Raw genomic sequence first — 18,593 nt, forward strand, 5'->3', positions numbered from 1 at the left:
CGCAAAAAAAGCCCTCTCGGAATCCATTTAATGTACCAACGCAAACAGACCGTCACGCCGCGGGTGGAAAAGCTTTGCACTGGTTTCAAAGGAGGTGTGGCGCAACGTTTTCGTCGCGCGACCGCATGTATTGCTTCTTTTAATTCATCGGTATGTACCCAACTATAATCGAGTTCCGTAAGTAAAGTTAAGTTTAACAGAAGGTAATTCACGTTTGCATCGACAGAGATCGGAGCGACAACCTACAACCGATAGTGTTCCTTTAGTAGCACTAATTATCTATAAGTTACTTGGCGTGTCGGCTGACAATTCTACGCGTCGTTAAGTCGATCGTGACTACCCCTTAGTTGCTAAACCTAATATGTACTTAGCGTAACGTATGATCGGTGAATGAGAACACCTGACGTCATACGGACCTCTTACAAGCTAAGGACTAGAATAGACTCTTCCGATCTCCTTTTCAGGATGAACAATTTCTTAACGAAAAACTGACAAAATCTCAACGGAAACTTACGTCACTAAATTTTCGTCTCCTTCGCGTCGTTTATCTTATCTATAGATAAATAGAGTGTTTCACTTAATCTTACAGGTTTCGCGTGGAATACTTCGATTACCCACCGCCATATACATATATATATATATATTTATAAAATTTGAACTTTCAAGAATGAAATAGGTAAATAAAAGAGAAAGAGAAATAAAACAGGAAACGAAAACTTATAACTATGACTTAGATAGTTATATAAGATCTACGAAGCGTTTGAACATACTTTTGCACCTCGTATCGCGTACAAGAACGAAGGATCATTAAGGACTAGATAAACCGCAGTCTCCCATGCTCGCGTTAATATTATACAAACGATATATCCGCACTTCGCCTGGCAAAATCGTCGATACCTATCTTATTATCGTTCGCTTATGTTTCTAGTAACCGGCGATTAATCTCGATAAACTACCCTCCGAAAATGACTAGATAACATTGGATATAGATCATTTGCAAGCTCAAACGATAAAATATGCGCTGCCACGTCCCTTCGGATTATAACGAGTCTCTTTATTATATAACAACGATTGTCCTCCGATCGTCGTGCTATCATAGCGCAACCATCAAACGATTACGCTTGGATGTAGTCATCGTTCGAATTGAATAAGTTCAAGTCGTGCTTGGATTAAAGAAATTCGTACATTGAAGTCTTACTGAAATTAAACAAACGTGTACGCGGCGAGACAAAATCGGAGAATAATGATTTCGACGTTCCCTTGGGAACTTCTTTAACAACGTCTCGTCTGCCTTTGAAACACGCTACTCGAACAGGGGCAAAGCCTTTCGCACCGCAAATGCGTATTACTACTTAGCAAGCTAAACAGAACGTAAAATCGGTATTGTCCTCCCTTACAAATTACTCCTTTCATACGTACACCTCAGTTAAATGCTATGCGTTACGCGAACACGCGGCTGCGCTGGTGTTTCGCGGGTTGCCGTCGACAAGGCTGCAGCGGGACCACAAGAGCGATTACTCAGATCGTTTAATGCCGATGTGCGTTCAATACTACAGGGAATTATATACGCGGTTGCCACCGCGGCGTCGCGCTTGTTCTTGGCGCACCGCTCGCGAAACGCCACGCGTCCAGTCACAGGCATCTGTTTTTTTTTTTGCTTTCTGTATACATCTTAGCGTTAACAAGTAATTCACCTTAAGTTTCGTACAGCTTAATCGTTACCTTACGCGCCACGTTGTATTAATTATTCGGAGGAATCCGAGTCGGATTCTGCGGCAGCGTCCGACGCCTCGCCTTGCGTCTCTGGCGTCGTTTCAGGGATCTTCCTCGTAAATGTAGCCGCCACGTACGCTGCTGGGCCTTCGCCTTGCGTGTGCTCGATTCCAACTCTTAATCGAGGATCAAGCAAAAGAATTGAATCGTCTCTGTCGAGGGTGGTGTTTGGCTGCTGGTTGGAGACGACTTACCTGTACTCGTGCCGTGACAAGTTCCTCACATATTTCTCTGGTGGAGCATCGCTGTCGCTGTTCTGAAGACTCACGCTCCTCGCCGTTGTATGAGACACCTGGGTCGCAGGCATTGTGAACTCCACGTAACAATACTCGGCGAGGTTCTCTGGGATCTGGTCGTACGAAGTTAAGGCCATTCGACAGATCAGTTGGTGGGTCGTGTACGCTCCTGAAAACGATGTTTGCCGATAACTCGACTTAAGCATAATTCTACAGATAAATTACGAATATAAATTAACCGGCACAACTGATTGTATTTGATTATTGTTGTTAATCGAGTTAAAACAGGATGCACGCAACATGGAGCATGAAATTTTTGAACAAGGACAACAGAGGTGGAATACCTTGGCCTTCTTTTGGCAACCTGGGCATTCTCCAAACGATGGCGCGATGTTGGTGTTCGTATTTAGCTTGACCTGACGTCACCTCCATCAGCTGCGGTTCCAGCGTGTCCACTGCGCCCAGGAATCTCTCGATACCCTTGATCTTTCCTGTCCTCCTGTGAGCCGACTTCACGGAACCGTACCTGAAGTGCTTCTCTACCCTGAACAGGTAAATCCAACACTCTGGAATAGGGAAACGGACCATCACGTCTTCGCAGGGCACTTGGCCCAGTTTCCTCGACGCGAACCCTGGCACGAGAATGTCCGCCCTCAGTTCCACCTATTAATAGCGAAGAACGGTGTCAAGCTATGTGGGCGTCGAGGAGAGACGCGTAAACAACAAAGCGGAAACGAGTAACGATCCGAGGGGAGAATATACAACGATCCATTGTGATAGGTAGTTGAGAAGAGCTTGCTATTATTTCTGGATGAAGAGTTGGCATTACCTTGTTACCAGTAACGCACATTACGGCTTTAAGCTGAAGCGGAAGTTCTCTGTTTTTAGGCGGCCTTACTCGGAATCTCATAAGCTCTATATAGCATGCATCAGGTGGCTTGAACCTTCAAACGTGTTAGTAATGTGTTAATCGCAGTTAGTCTTTGTTAATATCAACGCATAGTAGCTATTGTTAGTTTCACGATTACTTAATGTGTTCTCTTTTAGTGTCTTAAAACGCGTACTTTATGATCCTAGACTTTTCGTATTCGTCTTGTTGAACGCACGAATGGAATTCGACGTTCTCGAGACGGATCCACTCTTCCGTTACCACTGGGATGATGTCGTGCCTGCCTACCACTTCTTTCCCCTGACGCCACATGTCGTTTATTCCCAATTCAACATCAGGCATGCCTAAGGACGAATGACATTAAAATGCCAGTCTGAATGATGGTACCAATCGATTGGTCTTGATTAAGTCTCACCAGAAAGGAAGCCTAGGAAGAACAATCGAACGCGTGCTATTTGCTTCTCGACCTGACCATACGCATTCTGCTCCACGTACAGTTCATCCACGACTGTTATTTGCACCTCTTCCATCTTATAATGCAGGGCTCGATCTCGATGAGCTGCTAATCTAAATAGAGCTTCCTCAATCGCGCTGGAGAATTGCTTCATGTCCTCGTAGTTTTGAGAACCAAGCTTGAACAGCTGAGAAATCTACGGAACGAGATGACAATCACCTATTGGCAACGATTCTACGAATCGTTCTTTACTTTCACAATAAACAGATGGGATCGTACTTGCGGCGCATGTTCGACAGGAAGACCAAGCTTCTTCAGATCGCTTCCGAACTCTTTCACTCCCTGATAGTCACCTTGAATGGCATACGCGGCGAATTGACTGAGTTTGTTCGTCAGCCTTTCCGCCTTGGTCACTTGACCAGGTCGAACTCCAGGTCGCTCCTTGTAAAAGATGTACTGCAACTTTACGGTGAATATCTTGCCGTATTGATCAAACTGTTGAGCTCCGATGTCGGAGACCGAGTAAGAGTGAAGTAAAGGTAACTCTTGGAAGGGGTCCTTGTCGTCTCTGCTGTTGAACAATTGTAACACGGGATTGTCGCCTTGATAGACCAGTTTCACAAAGATCTTTTTCCAGAATCGTTGACCGGTTATCTTCTTCTTGTTCGGCTGACGTAAATGCATGTCCCAGCCGTCACCTGTGTACGTCACCCTTGGGAAGTCCTCCAGAGGTTGGCTCACGTCTTCGTCGAACAGAGGAGTCGGTGGTGTTTCCTTGAATTGGATAAAAATCACATAGAATCATCTACATTGATATTCTACACGAATTAAGTACAATGTTCGTTGCTGTATGTCGTATACATATATTTAATTTCGTTCACTGCCTAATGAACCAGATAAGTAGCATTTTGTTAGTCTCGTTAAGGAGCCATTAAAAGGTACCTGAGAATCAGTTCTGGTCATTTCAGCAGCTTGAGCAGTTTCCGTGGTAGGGATAGCATCCTGAGCAAATCCAGATTTATCAAACGGGTTGAATCGCGGCGAAGTATCGGCATACGCTGAATGCTGTGGACTCTTTGGCGGTGGCGCCAACGCGGGTACGGCTCCACCCTCTGTAGCAGCGGTCTGATCATCCTCTTTTGGCCTTTAGAAGAAAAGAACACATATTAAAAAATGAAGAGCAAAGTAAGCAGTTGCTCCATTCGTATTGGCACTCACTTAATGAATACACTAAAGTCTGGCTCCTCGTACGACTCAACGGACTCCGTTTTCTTCAGCGCTGGCTCTGGCGGAGGGGCAGTCATACTCAGGAACGAGTCGAACCCTTCAGCTTCTCCGAACCCAGTCACCGCTACTTCTGATCCAGCAGCAGAGGAGTCACCCCAAACTGTGAATATTACAAAAAGATATCATAGCATCGCATTCTAAAATACTATTCATCGACAACTAAATATAAAGACTACAAAAAAAAATGTATTTACTATCGCTTGACGTATCCATTGCAGTTGGTCCACCGCCGAAAGCATCCAAGAAAGGATCTCCGGCATTCGTTTCCTGTTCCGCAGCTTTGTCGAACTTCGAGGCAAAAATATCGAACGCGTCCCCGGTGTTCTCAACGGCTTCCGTGGTGGCTGCGAAATTGTCCAGCTGCTCTGCAGGTTTGTACGCTTCGTTGGCGGGGAACTCTGCGCCAGGAATCGGACTGGTCGTTCTCATAACGCTGGTATTATCCTTAGCTGAGTCGTCCCCGAAATCGCCGAGCAAATCGGATGCGAACGGCCCAGTGGACTGAGTGTAGGGCGCGTTAGTCTCTGCAGTAGTGAAAAGCGGTTGGGCGTTGGCTGTTTGCATGGCGGTCGAGAATTGCGCGGACGTTGTGTCTTTGGCTGCATACGAGGCAGCTGTAGGAATCGTCTCCGCGACGGTGAAGAACGTGGACTCGGTGGTCACCGACGACAAATGGTCGGTGACGCCGGTTGAAAACAATTCGGCGGCGGTGGTCGAGGGTTGCAGAGATTCCGCGGCGACGGGTGATTCCGTGGTGAAGTCCAGATCGATGCCAGTCCTCTCTGTGTCACTTCCAACGATCCCTGTCGTGGAGGCGATAGACGGTCTCTTTTCGCTGGTCACAGAAGCGGTCTCCTGGAAGTCCGACTTCAACATATCCTCAGATTGAACAGGCGACGCTTCCTGTTCCGTAATACTGACGAATGGATTGTCCTGGGTGGTGGTGCTAGTTAAAGCCATCCCTGTTACCAAACTGGTGGTGTTCCCAGTTGTCATCGAAGTGGAGAAGATGGTGGTGGTGGTCGTGTCCGTGTCGAAAAGGTCCATTATATCTTGGTTCTTCGACGGTTCCATAACTTTAGCGTCGTCGGACATCAAGTCTGGGACGTTCGAATCGACGTCCAGGAAGTCTGCGAAACTGTGCTCCGGCGTAGGCGATGGAGAGTGCATCAGAGTGGGACTGGGTGTTCTTGTCGCCTGAAATTAACATCGCCAGGTTAAACAAACGTTAGTAGATGATCTTAACGAGCAGATACTCTGATACGAACCTGTAGTCGATCCAAAAGATGATTCGAAGTAGCGTCCATGGCCCCAGTTACGGACAGAATCAGATCTTTGGTGTTCTTCGTAGGTGCTGGTGGTTGAGGCCTCGGTGGAGGCGGTCTCGACGGCGCCATCTTACCATTCTTTGACTGAACTGGACTTACTGTAGCAGCTGGAGTTGGCGGAGGTGCTTGCTGACCGAAGAGTTCGTCCGACTCGGTAGAAGAGACTGGAGCATCGAGAAGATTCGCGCTCGAATCGCTCTCCGTCGTCACGAACATATTCGTCGACTGGCCAGAGAATATATTAACCGTTGTGGTCTCAGTGGTCGTCGTTTCGAAGCCTGTACTAGGCGCAGTGGTCTCCGTGGCGAAGGAGGCGAAAGGATTCGTCGAATCCACCGTGACGCTCTGCTGATACGATTGTTGCTCACCACCGAAATTTAGGAAAGGGTTCTCACCTCCACCGGTTGTTTCCCTGTCCACGAAGTCCTGGAGGAACGGGTTGGACGCCTGGTTGGACATTCTGTCGTTCGACTCGGCACCGTAGTCCATTAGGAAAGGGTTACCTCCTTTGGAATCCATGTTGATACAATATTAATTGACTAGCTTAAATGTTACTTTCAAAGTAGTATTTTCTTATAGAATGGCGTAGAGAAAGAATTAGCAGAGAGTCCTTTTACAAGAAAATGAAGAAGAGGAAGGAGACTGTTAAGGTGGATCCTCCTACTTCTCCATTAATTCGGATTCGAGTAACTTTAATTCAGTTTTTCCTGGTCCTAGGGTGGCGAAGCTGGTGTCGAACGGGTCTATATCGTCTTCCAAGGTGAAGCTCTCGTTCTGTAAAGGAGTCAGCACCTTCGCCCCGGTATCTTGGTCGTCGATGGACAAAAAGTCGGTCGATTCCTCTTTCTCCTCCGCTCTGGGATCGAAATCGGGATCGACTTCTGGAACTACAGTGGTGTTGACGATCGCTGTAAGAGCGATGGGCGCTGGACGAATTGGAACCACGCCAGGGATCTTCTCTAGCTCGCTCTCTAAAATTTTCAGCTCAGCCTTGCCGGGTAGTATATTAGTGGCGATGGATGTATCGAAGGGATCGTTGTAAGAAATCTCCTCCTCCTCGATGGGCTTCGACTCGATCCTCGGTGTTAGAGGCTTCGCGTCCACCTCGACATCCTCGTCCAACAAACTCTGTTGCCTCTGCTGTAGCTTTGGCTGTTTCTGCTCCTCGAATTTCTTCAGCACAGAATTCTGCAGCTCGTTGATCTTCAGGTTGTTCGGCCTGACGGAGCTGGCGGTGAAGTCGCTCTGCCTTCTGACCGGTTCCCCCTCGGCACGAGGATCGAAGTCGTGGTCGCTCAAGCTATGAGGTAACTTCGACTCCTGCTTCAATAACTCGGACTCTATCAGCTTCAATTCCGTTTTACCAGGCGCTACCTTAGCCACGAAGCTGGTGTCGAACGGATCGACATCGACCTCCTCCTCTTCTATGGGCAGCAGATCCTCGATCGACTTCTGCGAGTAATACGGAGTGAGCGGCTTCGATGGCAACGCCTTCTCCTCCTCGGTGGTCGCAAGCAGGTCTGGTCGCTTGGACGGTGTCGGAAGCTCGAAGGCAACCGCCTTGGACGGGGCTATCTCGAGAGCTTCTGGCCTGGATGATCTTCGTCCACGATCTCCAACCTCGTTCAGGTTCTCTTCCTCGGGGAAGTTAGTCTCGAACGCGGGTTTGGGGGGTATAGTTGGCGGAGGCGGTCTCGCTGGTGCTTTGGTTACAATCGTTTCAACTGGAACCACCGACTGCTCGTCCTTCCTCGGGTCGAAATCGTCGTCTTCCAACGAACTGGAACGTTTTGGTTGTTCGCCAAGCAACTCCTTCTCGAGGAACTTCAACTCTGTCTTGCCAGGTGGGATCTCTTTCACTCCTGAAGTGTCGAACGGGTCCACGTAAGTAATATCCTCCAACGGCGCTATTGGCTCGTCCGCAAGCTGACTTAGATCGGTCGTGGAACCTCCTAAAAGATCCTTCTTCCCTTGCAGACCGTTGCACTTCGCTTCATTCTCTTCCGTCAGCAAACCTGTCTCGTAGTCTCTGTGCAAACCAGCTGGATCGGTCAGGGATATCGTCACCTCGGAGACAGGAAGTTCTTCTAGCTCCTTCTCGATGAACTTCAACTCCGTCTTACCAGGGAGGATGTTCTCAGCGAAAGTGGTGTCGAAGGGATCCTCTTCGTCGACGAAAGTGGCTGCCTCGAAGCTGGCCTCTATTATCTCAGCTTGGAAGTCAACAGCCTCCGGTTCTTTGCTTTCGAACGGGTCTTCAGCCTCCTCGAGGCGCACAGGCTCGTCTGGCGCCGCTTCGAGATCGAATTCCGCCTCGTCCAAATCGGGGATCTCTTCTAAGATTGTCTTCTCCTTTAAAACTTCGAATTCAGATATATCCAGCTGCCCATTCAACGGTTTAACCTCTGCAGTGTTATCCTGATTGACGATCGGACTGACTGGCCTGGGCAGAACAGGCGGAAGCTTGGTCAGATCTACAGGGATGTCCGGAAGATCGCTGTCATCGTCGAGTAACGTTTTCTGCACTTCGATCGGCTCCGCGACCACTGCGCCGCTGTCCACAGGCTTCTCGACCTCCTCGAAATCGTCCAGCAACAGGTCCTGTTGAATCCTCGGCCGCCTGTTCTTCGAGATCTTGCAGGAACTGACGTAATCGAGCCTACCAGAGAGCACCTCGACCGCGTTCCCTAGACTGACTAGCTTGTTCCCCTTCTTGTCGACTGTCTTGAGTACCTTGTCCGCGCTGGTGGTGTCGAACGGATCGTCCCCGGTCTCTTCCTCGGTTGGGCTGTCCGGTATGTAGGCTAGTTGAACGTCGATGTTCTGGAGAACGTCAACGTAGGTGGTGTCGAAGATGTCCTCGTCCGCGGAGTCCTCGTGCTCATCCTCGTCCTCTGGAACGTCGACGAAGCCGTCCTCGTTGACCAACGGTTTCTCCTCTTTCTTCTTCCCTTTGCCCTCGAAATCTGGCGGCTCGCCCTCGATCGGGTTCCCCTCCTCGTCGAAGCCTACCCACTTCTTCGAGGAAGACTTCTTCCCGGGTTCCTCTTTGCCCTCCTCGTCCTCCTTCTTCTCCTCCTCTAACGGCGGCTTCCGTTGGAAGAACGAGGTCGACTTGATGCGGTCGAGGTCGCCCTGGGTCTTCTTGAGGATCGAGTCGACGCCAGCGGTCAACGCCTGGAACTTCTTCCACTCGTCGGAGGTAGCGCTGGCCTCTTCACCGGACTGCTCGGCTTTCTGCTGGGCCTCCGCCCGCTCGCGCCTATAACGCTCGAGCTCCTCCGGGTCGAACTCGTCCTCCTCTGCCCCCTTCTTGCCCTTCTTCTGCTTTTTCTTCTTCTTCAGACCCTTGGCTAACTTGTGCATCCTCTAAGTGCTACCGTGGAACAAGCGAGGCCTCTGGAATCAATCGGTACCCTCGATTAAACTCTTTGATCCTTTGAAACCTTAACAAGATGCAACGATATATATATGTATCTTCTTTTTTTTTTAGACAAAGTGACGCAGTAGGTTTCGTTACACCCCTGAAACGAAGGCATTAAAGGCTCGATCGGGGTAATCGAGACGCGCCGGAAGCTGGTGCCAATCTGGGTTTAAAGGGCGACTACGACAAGCTGGCGCGGATTCCAACGTAATTACAACGCCAAACGAGCTCGAGGGATACCAGAGGTGGCGCTAACCGAGTCTACGCTTCATCAATTCCTCGAGCACCATCCGCCCTTCGCTCGTCGATCGAAGGACAACGGCGAACGCGAGCACCGCGCGAGCGAGAGAAACGGACGCGCGTGTGCCAGGTCGACGGGACCGCTCACCCACGCCTGTTTGCCGAATCCTCGAATACTTGTTGCACACTAACGATCTTTATTTAGAGCGGTTACTCTTTATAGCGCGCCGCGCTATATTCGTCCGGTCCTTTTTTAACGCGCGCACACCGTTAAACGCGCCGCTGCTCCGCGTGCCCTTTCTGCGAGAGCAACTGAGGCCTAGAGACGTCGATCCCGCGTCGTTCGGGAGCCAAACGAGCCGTCCAACCGCTTGGAACGATTCTATCGTAATTGGGGACGGAACGACAACGACGGATAGGAGAGAAGCTTGTTCGGTTTCGCGGTGAACAAAGCGCTCGTCATCTGGAATTCCTCTGTATCGACACGATACAAATCTTCGCTTTGGACGGTCGCGTACGCGTCGTGGGATCGTTGCCAGAACAGCCCGATCGATAGCAGTACCGTAACGATGTCCGCTGCACCCTACCCTTTTGCCCTTTCGCAATGCTCCCTGATAACTGGTACGAGATCACTGAGAGAATGCCAGAAATCTATTCTTTCTTTCTTTACAGTCGCCTGCTGGGTTTTGGGTCACCGAGAAGGTTCTACAGCGGCAATTCTCAAGCATTTTTCATCATGGCACCCTTGTCCAGTGACATATTTAAATTAGGAGAAGAAGAAGAAACAGTGCTCTATTGGATGCTGACGAATTAACGCTCAGTTATCTTTAATGCGATGAATGAAACTGTTTGTTTAAATTAATTATTGAAGCGACATTTAGTAGCACTGTAGTTCGAGAATCCTTGTTCTACAGGACCAGTCGGCGGTTTTCTATTCAACCAAGATATAACACTCATGGTGCAAGTGATACTTCTGGTTGCATGTTCCCGTTTATTATATGTATGGATATCTTCTAGCCAACTGCAGTGAAATTGTACAGCAAGTGAGTGAACTGCACGCTGTACAGAAAGATCCATGCCGTTAGTAAGAAGCTTAAAGTCTCACGACGATACTACTTAGCATATTAATCCGTTACGTACGGAGAATTTAATTAACACCAGACCGTGGAACTGTTAGGCGCGCTATTTTCAAGCAGTTCGATGGGATCGTGGGTTTAGATATGCGGAGACAGATGTTCGAACGATCGTCTAAATGGTATGAATTTTTCAGGATGGTCCCATCGAAATTTCCAGCAGAAACTGGGACGAGCCCAAATCGACATGGAATCAGAGATCGAGCCAGAGTCACAAGTGACCAACGACCACAGAACCAGCGGCTTGAACGAAAGGGAGTTTCGTCGATAATTAGGGGAGCACGTGCTCAGGATTACTGCCAGGGTGGTCTCGTTGGTAGGTGTTTCGACAAACTTGTCGGCTATCCCGCCCTAACGTTCCACTAAAACGTGTATCAGCGCACCTGCATTCAGGGACCTACAATCGATAACGCCTGAGGAACGGGTCGAGTTCTCGAGCGATTACGCTCACGGACACAGTTTTGGTTCTACGATTCGAACGAGGCCTCCCCTCGACTCTGTCAAATGGAAGATTCAGGGAGGATAAGGGTTTGACTGTTGCCACCGTGCAGAAAGAGTTTCACTGGGGAAACGAAGCTCAGATGAAGGATGTACACTATTGCTCGAAAATATGAGGCCACTTGAGTAATTGTAATAGATTCCTGGGAAATATTCATATGATTTGAGAGTTTCATTAAATATTAGGTATTCTGTTTTGTATTTTATCAATGAAAATGTTGAACTGGTAACTCATTAAGTACTGGACGAAGAGTATTATGAAACAATGATATACTTTTCAGAATAATTAGAAATTGAATACTATTTTATTCGTGGCTCGTTCGTGTTGCATTGTGATATATTTAAATAAATCCCCAACGATGCAATCTTTCTGGAAGAACAAAATACCGTCAGAACAAAGTAGCATGTTTAATTAATAAAATAAATACCTTTATAACGCTTCAAATATATATATACATAGTAGAATTTTCAATTAAATACTATTTAACAATGATAATTTGTATCACATGGTAAAGATTCATTAAAAATACGCTGCAAGTGTCCTCATACATATTTTTGAGCGGAATCGTAAATATCTTTTATGATTTTTAACGTAGAACTTCTTTTAGGAAACTCGAAGGACGATAAAATCGGAACTTCTTACTTATTCCTGTCTCCAATGTCGAAGGAATCTTTTATAGCTGAAATCAATGCCTGACAATGGAAGTATGAAGCGATCGAACAATATCCGTGCGATGCACGATGTTATCTGTGACTATATCCGACATGATAAGGTATATTCTTATCTTCGACATCCAGATAATTAAATTTGGCCCCAACCGCGTCACCAAGTGAACAGAGATTATCGACCGATACAGTTCGTGCCTCCGTACACCAAATTTAAGGCTCGATACCAATCACAAGTCTCTGTCGAAACGACACACCAGCAATTTACGCGCACAAATTAATCCCTTTTACGCGTATCTTACAAGCATCACATTTGCCATTCAAGAGGAGATACAATTTTCTCATTTATAAAATTCTAGTTGCGAGCAAGCTCAAGAACGATGTGCTGTTGCTGGAGAAAATTTAAGGAAAGGAGCGCGGTCAATAGAAGAGAAAAATGGCGGGCGTGCCGATTTATATTTAGAAAATCCGAACCCCGTATGAAATGCAACATACGCAGGCCTACGTAGCTGTTTACAGGGTTCAAACAGGATGCTGTACCTCCTGAGCTGTACGCAAAATTCTACGCGAAAACCATTAGCACAGCGAAGTCTTGAAACCCCATGGAAGATTCAGAAATTGCCAACTTAATTTCCCAAATTTAATTCAGAAAACGGATGCGTTTGTTCAGTACAGCGGATGAGGTCTGGATCGAGCAGTCGGCAATATCCGGGGGTCGTCGAAACAGAATCGAACCCGAAAAAGGGGAGACGCTCGACGGTGTGGACCGTTCGGCTCGAATCCGAGGCGTAATTGAAAAAGTTTCGGCGAAGAGTGCCGCTGAACTATCTCGAGCACTTGTCCAACGGATTTCCATGAAGGCGCACGCGTAATACCAGCACCAGACGATGCTCTATACTCGACTAGCTCTATTTTTTTTTATCCCTCTCACTTCTTAGAGAAACGTAACCCCGATCCGTTCGCCGCGAGATCGCCTGTCCATTTGCAGCACGTTCCTTCCTCCGCTAATCCATCCTAAAATGGAAAACTTGCTTAAACGGGGATAGAAAACTGGAGGCTGAATAGACGCGAGGATAACGAGGCTCGATGCCTGATAGCACGCAGAGGAAAGCAAAGGCGTATCGACCAAGCCAGTTCTCAATGAGCAGATTCATTATCGTCTTAGCAACGATCATTGCTCGCGTCAGCAATACTCGAGAAGCCGCTGTCGGTCACCCTGAAGTATACTTTTTACGTAAATGCACCACGTAGCGACAGACTCCCGATTGAATATGTATATGTACGAAGCTATGTTATCACAGGATGGTCCTACTGTGTGATTGCTGGTCTCTAATTTGGCGCAACGATCGATTTCACGATGATACGCAAGATTAGAGGACTTTCTCTCGAGGAGGTCCACTCGTGCGACTAATAATCACCTTGAGGAAACTCCAAAAGCGTACGAGGAAACCCTAGAAACAAGGCGGAGACGAGCACGAAGCAGTGATTAGGGTGAGACGCGGTCCCTCAGCCATCCTCCGTGGACAAGAGGGACGTGTACAAACGTCAGACAGGAGAATCGGTTATACGCGAGGGAGCGAAGCGCAGTTTTTCACGAGCGGATCAATCGGAGAGCGACGATGCGAGCGTAGGCGTCGCGTCGCGGCGGCCACGTTTCGGTTCTCCGGTGTTCGCGTCACGTTTCACCGTGTACACGGTCTATTTTCGCTACTGTACTTACGATTCCAGCCTCGTCAGCCACATCGGTACGACGCACATTTTTTTCGAGTCATCCCGCGATCGAGACTCTCTCCCTCTCCCCTGTTTCTTTCAATCTGACTGCGTGTCTCTCGGTTGCAGAGGCGGCGGACGTGACGGTGGCGAAGAGAAGATGAGATACGTCGAAGCACACACTCCAAAGAAAGATGGTACAAGCACCGGAAGGAAGAAGAAACAGAAGAAGAGAGAGTACGGTGGTGGAAAAGTCCGGAGACTGTCTGTGTGTCGAGTGGAGAGAGGAAACGGAGGGAAGAAGGGAGAGAATGAGAAAGAGAGAGAGAGAAAGGGAGGGAAAAAAGGGGGAGAGAAAAATGTAGAGGCGATGGAGGCTCTCGAAGAGAGGAAGAACCGTGGTGTCGTGACGAGGGGAACCGGCTGATAACGTTGCCGGAGGGAAGCTCGCGGAATGAAACGCGAAGAAGACGGACCGTGGCTCGAGTTACGTTTTCCCTTTGGTCTGGAAAACAGGAAACAACGGGCGTGGAGAGCCGCGAAGGCCCTGCCGAAAGCGAAGCCGACTCACCTCGTACTCTCCTGCGGGTTGAGCTATTTCCAGCATCGATCCGTTTCGCGGAGAAGAAACATGCGCGTACCGACGCCCACCGCCGCCCCCGACGCCCCTTAACGTCGCCCCTCCCCACTTTCTGTACCCCTTCTTCCGCTTCGCCTTGCCACCCTCCGCTAGCGATGGCCTCAAAACGCGAAACGACTCCACACGATCGATTCCACCCGTTTCTGCTTATTGTTAGCTCCACTCATCTCCGAGCTCTTCTTCTCTGAATGAGCGAACGATGCGCAACTGGTTTGCGAAATCTTTCGAATTCCCATTCGGATGCTTGCGTATCCCGTCGAAAAATATTAACGATCGCGCTTGTGGCCGCAGAGCTGATTTATCAAAAGAGTCGGAACATTTTCTATCGATAGCTGTTATTTTATCTTCCATGTATGTCGTATTACTTATTCACTTTCTTTGGTGACCATAGCTTTTCTCTTTATCTGTTGTATTCTTGCGCAGAGAACGATTTCGATTATTGATTATTTAATCCGCATTCGTTACCGAAAGGATACTCGAAGCATGTCGAGGCCATCGCTAGCTACCCTTCTTTGCTCCTCTCGTATTGTCAAGTTCTTTTCTGTCTGATATTGACTGTACACAAGCGTAATGCTATTTAAGAAAGAAACAATGCTTTAGAATCGACTTACAATATGTACAGCTAACTTGGATGGTGGTTCTCACGTGCCTGAGGGTGGCGTGTTTCTGGATCAGGATAGGACGCAGGCAACAAGGAACTTCAATCAAGCGTGGCTGTTTAAGGGAATTTTTAAGCAGAAAAAGGTCCGTTCTTCGTGTGTAAGAATGAATACGTTTCTTGCGCTGTTTGCTTTATTGCTGGCGATGAATTTAATCACCGTAAATCGTAAAAACGCGATGCCTCTCTGAAAAGGTCAGCCAATGCAGTCGTAGATACTCAAAGACCTTTTGCATCAGTTTTTGGAACATTGAAAATTGACAGAGAGGACTTACTGCAGTTTCAACTAGCGATCGTTCTCATTTTCCGGAGATACAAAAATTACCACTGCTCCATCATTTCTGTTCTTAAATTAGAATTCTTTGTGTATCGATGTCAGCGAATTCTGAGAACAATTCAATGGTCCTCAGCAGCGAGCGCCAACGGAGAACCGATCGACGCCATCGAGGGTGATGATCGATCGAGTTTCCTGTACTTTTGAAGTTATCAAGCGACCCTACAAATATTACAGTAACTTCATTTCGTGGAACATACGTATCCCAATAATTCTGGTGTAATCGATTAGAGGGTCATTTTTTATACAAAAAGTACAGTTTAAGATAATGCATGTATAAGCTTTGCTTTTGAGAAAGAAATGTATACCTCTATTAATTGTACGTTACACCTGGCAATGTTATTATCTGCTTCCTATCGTTGCCACTTGCGAACTGCAACTTTTAAAGGTAATAAAATTATCTCTGTATTAGACTTTATAAACTAGGAAATTAACGAAAATTGACAGTAAGATAGTAGCAAACAAATGACTGTCCATGTTCATAAATATATAAACGAAGGCAACGCAATTGGTGACGTGATTGCTGGACGTTTAAAATTGCTAGAGTAGACTTTCAGTATCGTTTTCCTCGAGCAGTAAAGCATACTTTCGCACAATAAATCATCCTCGTTCTATTGCAGATACCCACCGTTCCTGTACAACAGAAGAGAGAGAGGAAATTAAGGGGTTGAAGTGGTAATATCTTTTTCTTAAATAACCAACGAACATCTCTGGTTCAAACTCGGGATTAAAATCTCACCCTTTCTATATATATATGTATATTTATACATTTGTCTATACGACGGTAATTTCCACGTTGTCACCTATTTACATAAAATATTTCTGAAAAGAAACAGCAGTCTCTCTAACCACGATCGAATCCAATCCCAAGGCCTACTCGGTTCTGATTAAAACGCATCGTCCGCTTCGCTTCTCCGTCCATTTTTGCGTAACGTTTTGACGCGCGACCGTGCTCTTCGAATAAAAACAGCGCCTTTTTTCTCTCTCGCAAAGCTCAATCTATTTAAACGATTCGACATATACCTACATATAGATAGTTAACGCGCATCAGAGCTAATTTTAGTCTTTTTTTCCCCTTGTCTTTAGAATGTTTTTTCCTTTTTTCTTTACCGTGGCCGTACGCCTTGTACACTATCCTTGGCGCCTGGTTATTGCTAATTATACCGCGCGCTGCTTCCAAACCGATATCTCCATCGAACTGATACTTCCGATCTCCTCTTCCGACCTCTGTGTTTCCATGATCGACGGTTCTGCGTCGAGACGAACGATCTACTTGATTAGCCTAACACATCGCAGATTTCTAAGTAATGTTACGACTCTAGAAAACACTTCCTCCTTGCGGAAAACAAGATCTCGAGTGTTAAGGAAAAGGAAGAAAAAGAATGTTTTATAAATTGTAGATGGAAGAGCCAGTTGAACAAGAGCGGAACTAAGCTAACGTGGAGGACTGTGAATATCAAAGGCTCGAAATACCTTAACTTAAAGATTTTGTTTTGTTCAGAAAAGCCTTAAGTAAAATAATCGAAGAAATCTGAAAACGAAACGTGCAATAAATTTCCCTTTCTTTCGTGAGCAAGAGTCTCGAAATTTTTTACCTTTAAAGGACCATTCGTCTCGATCCGCCTCTGCAACTTTAAAAAGAAATACCTATGCAGCTCTGCTCTCAGTACAGTGGTTAGGTTATTCCAATGCCTCTTCACCTCCCACGTCACATGTGTGCGTATATAAACAAAAAAAAAACGTATGCACCCGCATACATGCGGACGCTTCTCCTCTTTGTTGAAGTTGTACGTTTATTTTACACATAAAATGAATAAGATCGTAAAGGGGGAGAGAAAAGAAGTAGTAATGTACACACGCTTTCAGAAAACAGGCGTCACTCTCGGGCTCGCACACAGACACACACTGTACACTGCGCGCACGGTGTCCCGTTGGTTCCCTATGGGAATCCCTAATGTATTTCGATTCGCGGGTGTCTAGCTGGAAAACGAAAAGGGAAAGGCTGTCATCCAAGTATTTGATTAACCACTTGAACTTATACAATCGTTTTACTGACCTTCGTTCGCGTCACCTGAACGCTTTCGTGTCTCAACCGATCAAGAAAAACGAGTACGGGTGATACGATGATGATAATAATAACAATAATCGTGATATAATAATTATAATAATAATAATAATAATAATAATAGTAACCGCTACTAATAATAATAATTATATAATAATAACGATAATAACTTCTTATTCATCTTCTCTTTTTTTTCTATACAAGTGCACAATTATTTACAGAATTAATATAATGACAGATAATACGAAAGTGCCGTTGAGCGTGTCTCCTGATTCCTTCCTTCTCCCTTCATATCTCTCCCCTCTCTCTCTCTCTCTCTCTTTCTCTTTCTCCGTCTCTTCTCTACATTTTCTTTTCTCTTTTACTTCATGCATTTTTCTTTGAATAAAACTCTGAACGAACATTTTGGCACATTTCAGTTCCCGTGTCCTCTTTAATAACACGCTGTCGATTACGTGGCACAGTGGTCCGACCATCGTGCGTGGCTATCCTGAACTGTTATCCAAATAGCAGACCCAAAAGGTAGGAATTAACCAGCCACCATATCTCGCGTTTTGAACACCCGAGGTTCACGGCAACGAAATTAAATTACACCGTCGAAAAAGTTTCCGCTCTACAAGATTTAAAAACGATCGATCGTCGACGCGGCTTCCGCTTCTCGCTTGACGTTCGAAGATTTGTGTTCTGCTTTCTTCGTTGGAGCCACGGCACCGTGCTGTTTTGGTTGTTTCAGCGAGGACTATCGACTCGTAGGATTAATCCAGCGTTATTGCTAATCGAGCAAAAGGGAATGGAAGTGGACTGCGAATACATGGCTGCGATGGTGTGCGATATCGGATCGAGAAAAGAAGGGAAATAAAAGTAGAATAGAATCGTTAATTTTCTTCGCTCGGAAGTGTCCCGGATATCCTGTTCACGTTGATTCACACGCGAGCCTAAGCGCTACATTCGTACTAACGAGGTCTACTTGGATTAGAAGTATGATCCTTTTCTCTAAACGAAAACGAGAGAGTGCCTAAGAGGCGAACGATGAAACGTTTATGAGTTCCGCCGTCTCCGGGTTACTAATTCACACGAAATTACGAACACGAGAAAATGTGGTTTAACGACAACCGTTAACAACATGCAAAGTTTCGCGAAACATTTTGGACTCGAAAAAACGCAGCAGCGGGGACGCGTGCTCCCCCTTATTCCCCTAGGATGAACCGTGGAGACCGTGACGATGAGCGAGACGAACGCTTCCAAAGTCCTTTCTCTG

The 18,593-nt window shown here is 46.7% G+C and overlaps 1 protein-coding gene across 1 annotated transcript; it reads right to left on the bottom strand.

Moving 5' to 3' along the window:
- Positions 1 to 540: 540 nt before the first annotated feature.
- On the bottom strand, positions 541 to 14,255 carry LOC143427195 (uncharacterized). The gene is made up of 13 exons (XM_076901128.1): positions 13,649 to 14,255; positions 6,632 to 9,366; positions 5,908 to 6,493; positions 4,834 to 5,836; positions 4,571 to 4,739; positions 4,295 to 4,496; positions 3,632 to 4,126; positions 3,314 to 3,548; positions 3,074 to 3,242; positions 2,839 to 2,953; positions 2,354 to 2,672; positions 1,968 to 2,178; positions 541 to 1,889 (listed from the first exon to the last, which is right to left on the bottom strand). Exons 2-13 carry the CDS (start codon positions 9,331 to 9,333, stop codon positions 1,745 to 1,747), a joined length of 6,351 nt encoding a protein of 2,116 aa, XP_076757243.1. The 5' UTR covers positions 9,334 to 9,366; positions 13,649 to 14,255; the 3' UTR covers positions 541 to 1,744.
- Positions 14,256 to 18,593: the final 4,338 nt, after the last annotated feature.

This window comes from Xylocopa sonorina, chromosome 9 (assembly GCF_050948175.1).
Source record: "Xylocopa sonorina isolate GNS202 chromosome 9, iyXylSono1_principal, whole genome shotgun sequence".
Taxonomy (NCBI): domain Eukaryota; kingdom Metazoa; phylum Arthropoda; class Insecta; order Hymenoptera; family Apidae; genus Xylocopa; species Xylocopa sonorina.

Coding starts and splice junctions, on each gene's coding strand:
- LOC143427195 (XM_076901128.1), bottom strand. CDS start 9,333: ATGCACAAGTTAGCCAAGGGTCTGAAGAAGAAGAAAAAGCAGAAGAAG. Junction 6,494..6,631: donor GAATCCGAATTAATGGAGAA/GTAGGAGGATCC, acceptor CAATTAATATTG/TATCAACATGGATTCCAAAG. Junction 3,549..3,631: donor CTGTCGAACATGCGCCGCAA/GTACGATCCCAT, acceptor CTCGTTCCGTAG/ATTTCTCAGCTGTTCAAGCT.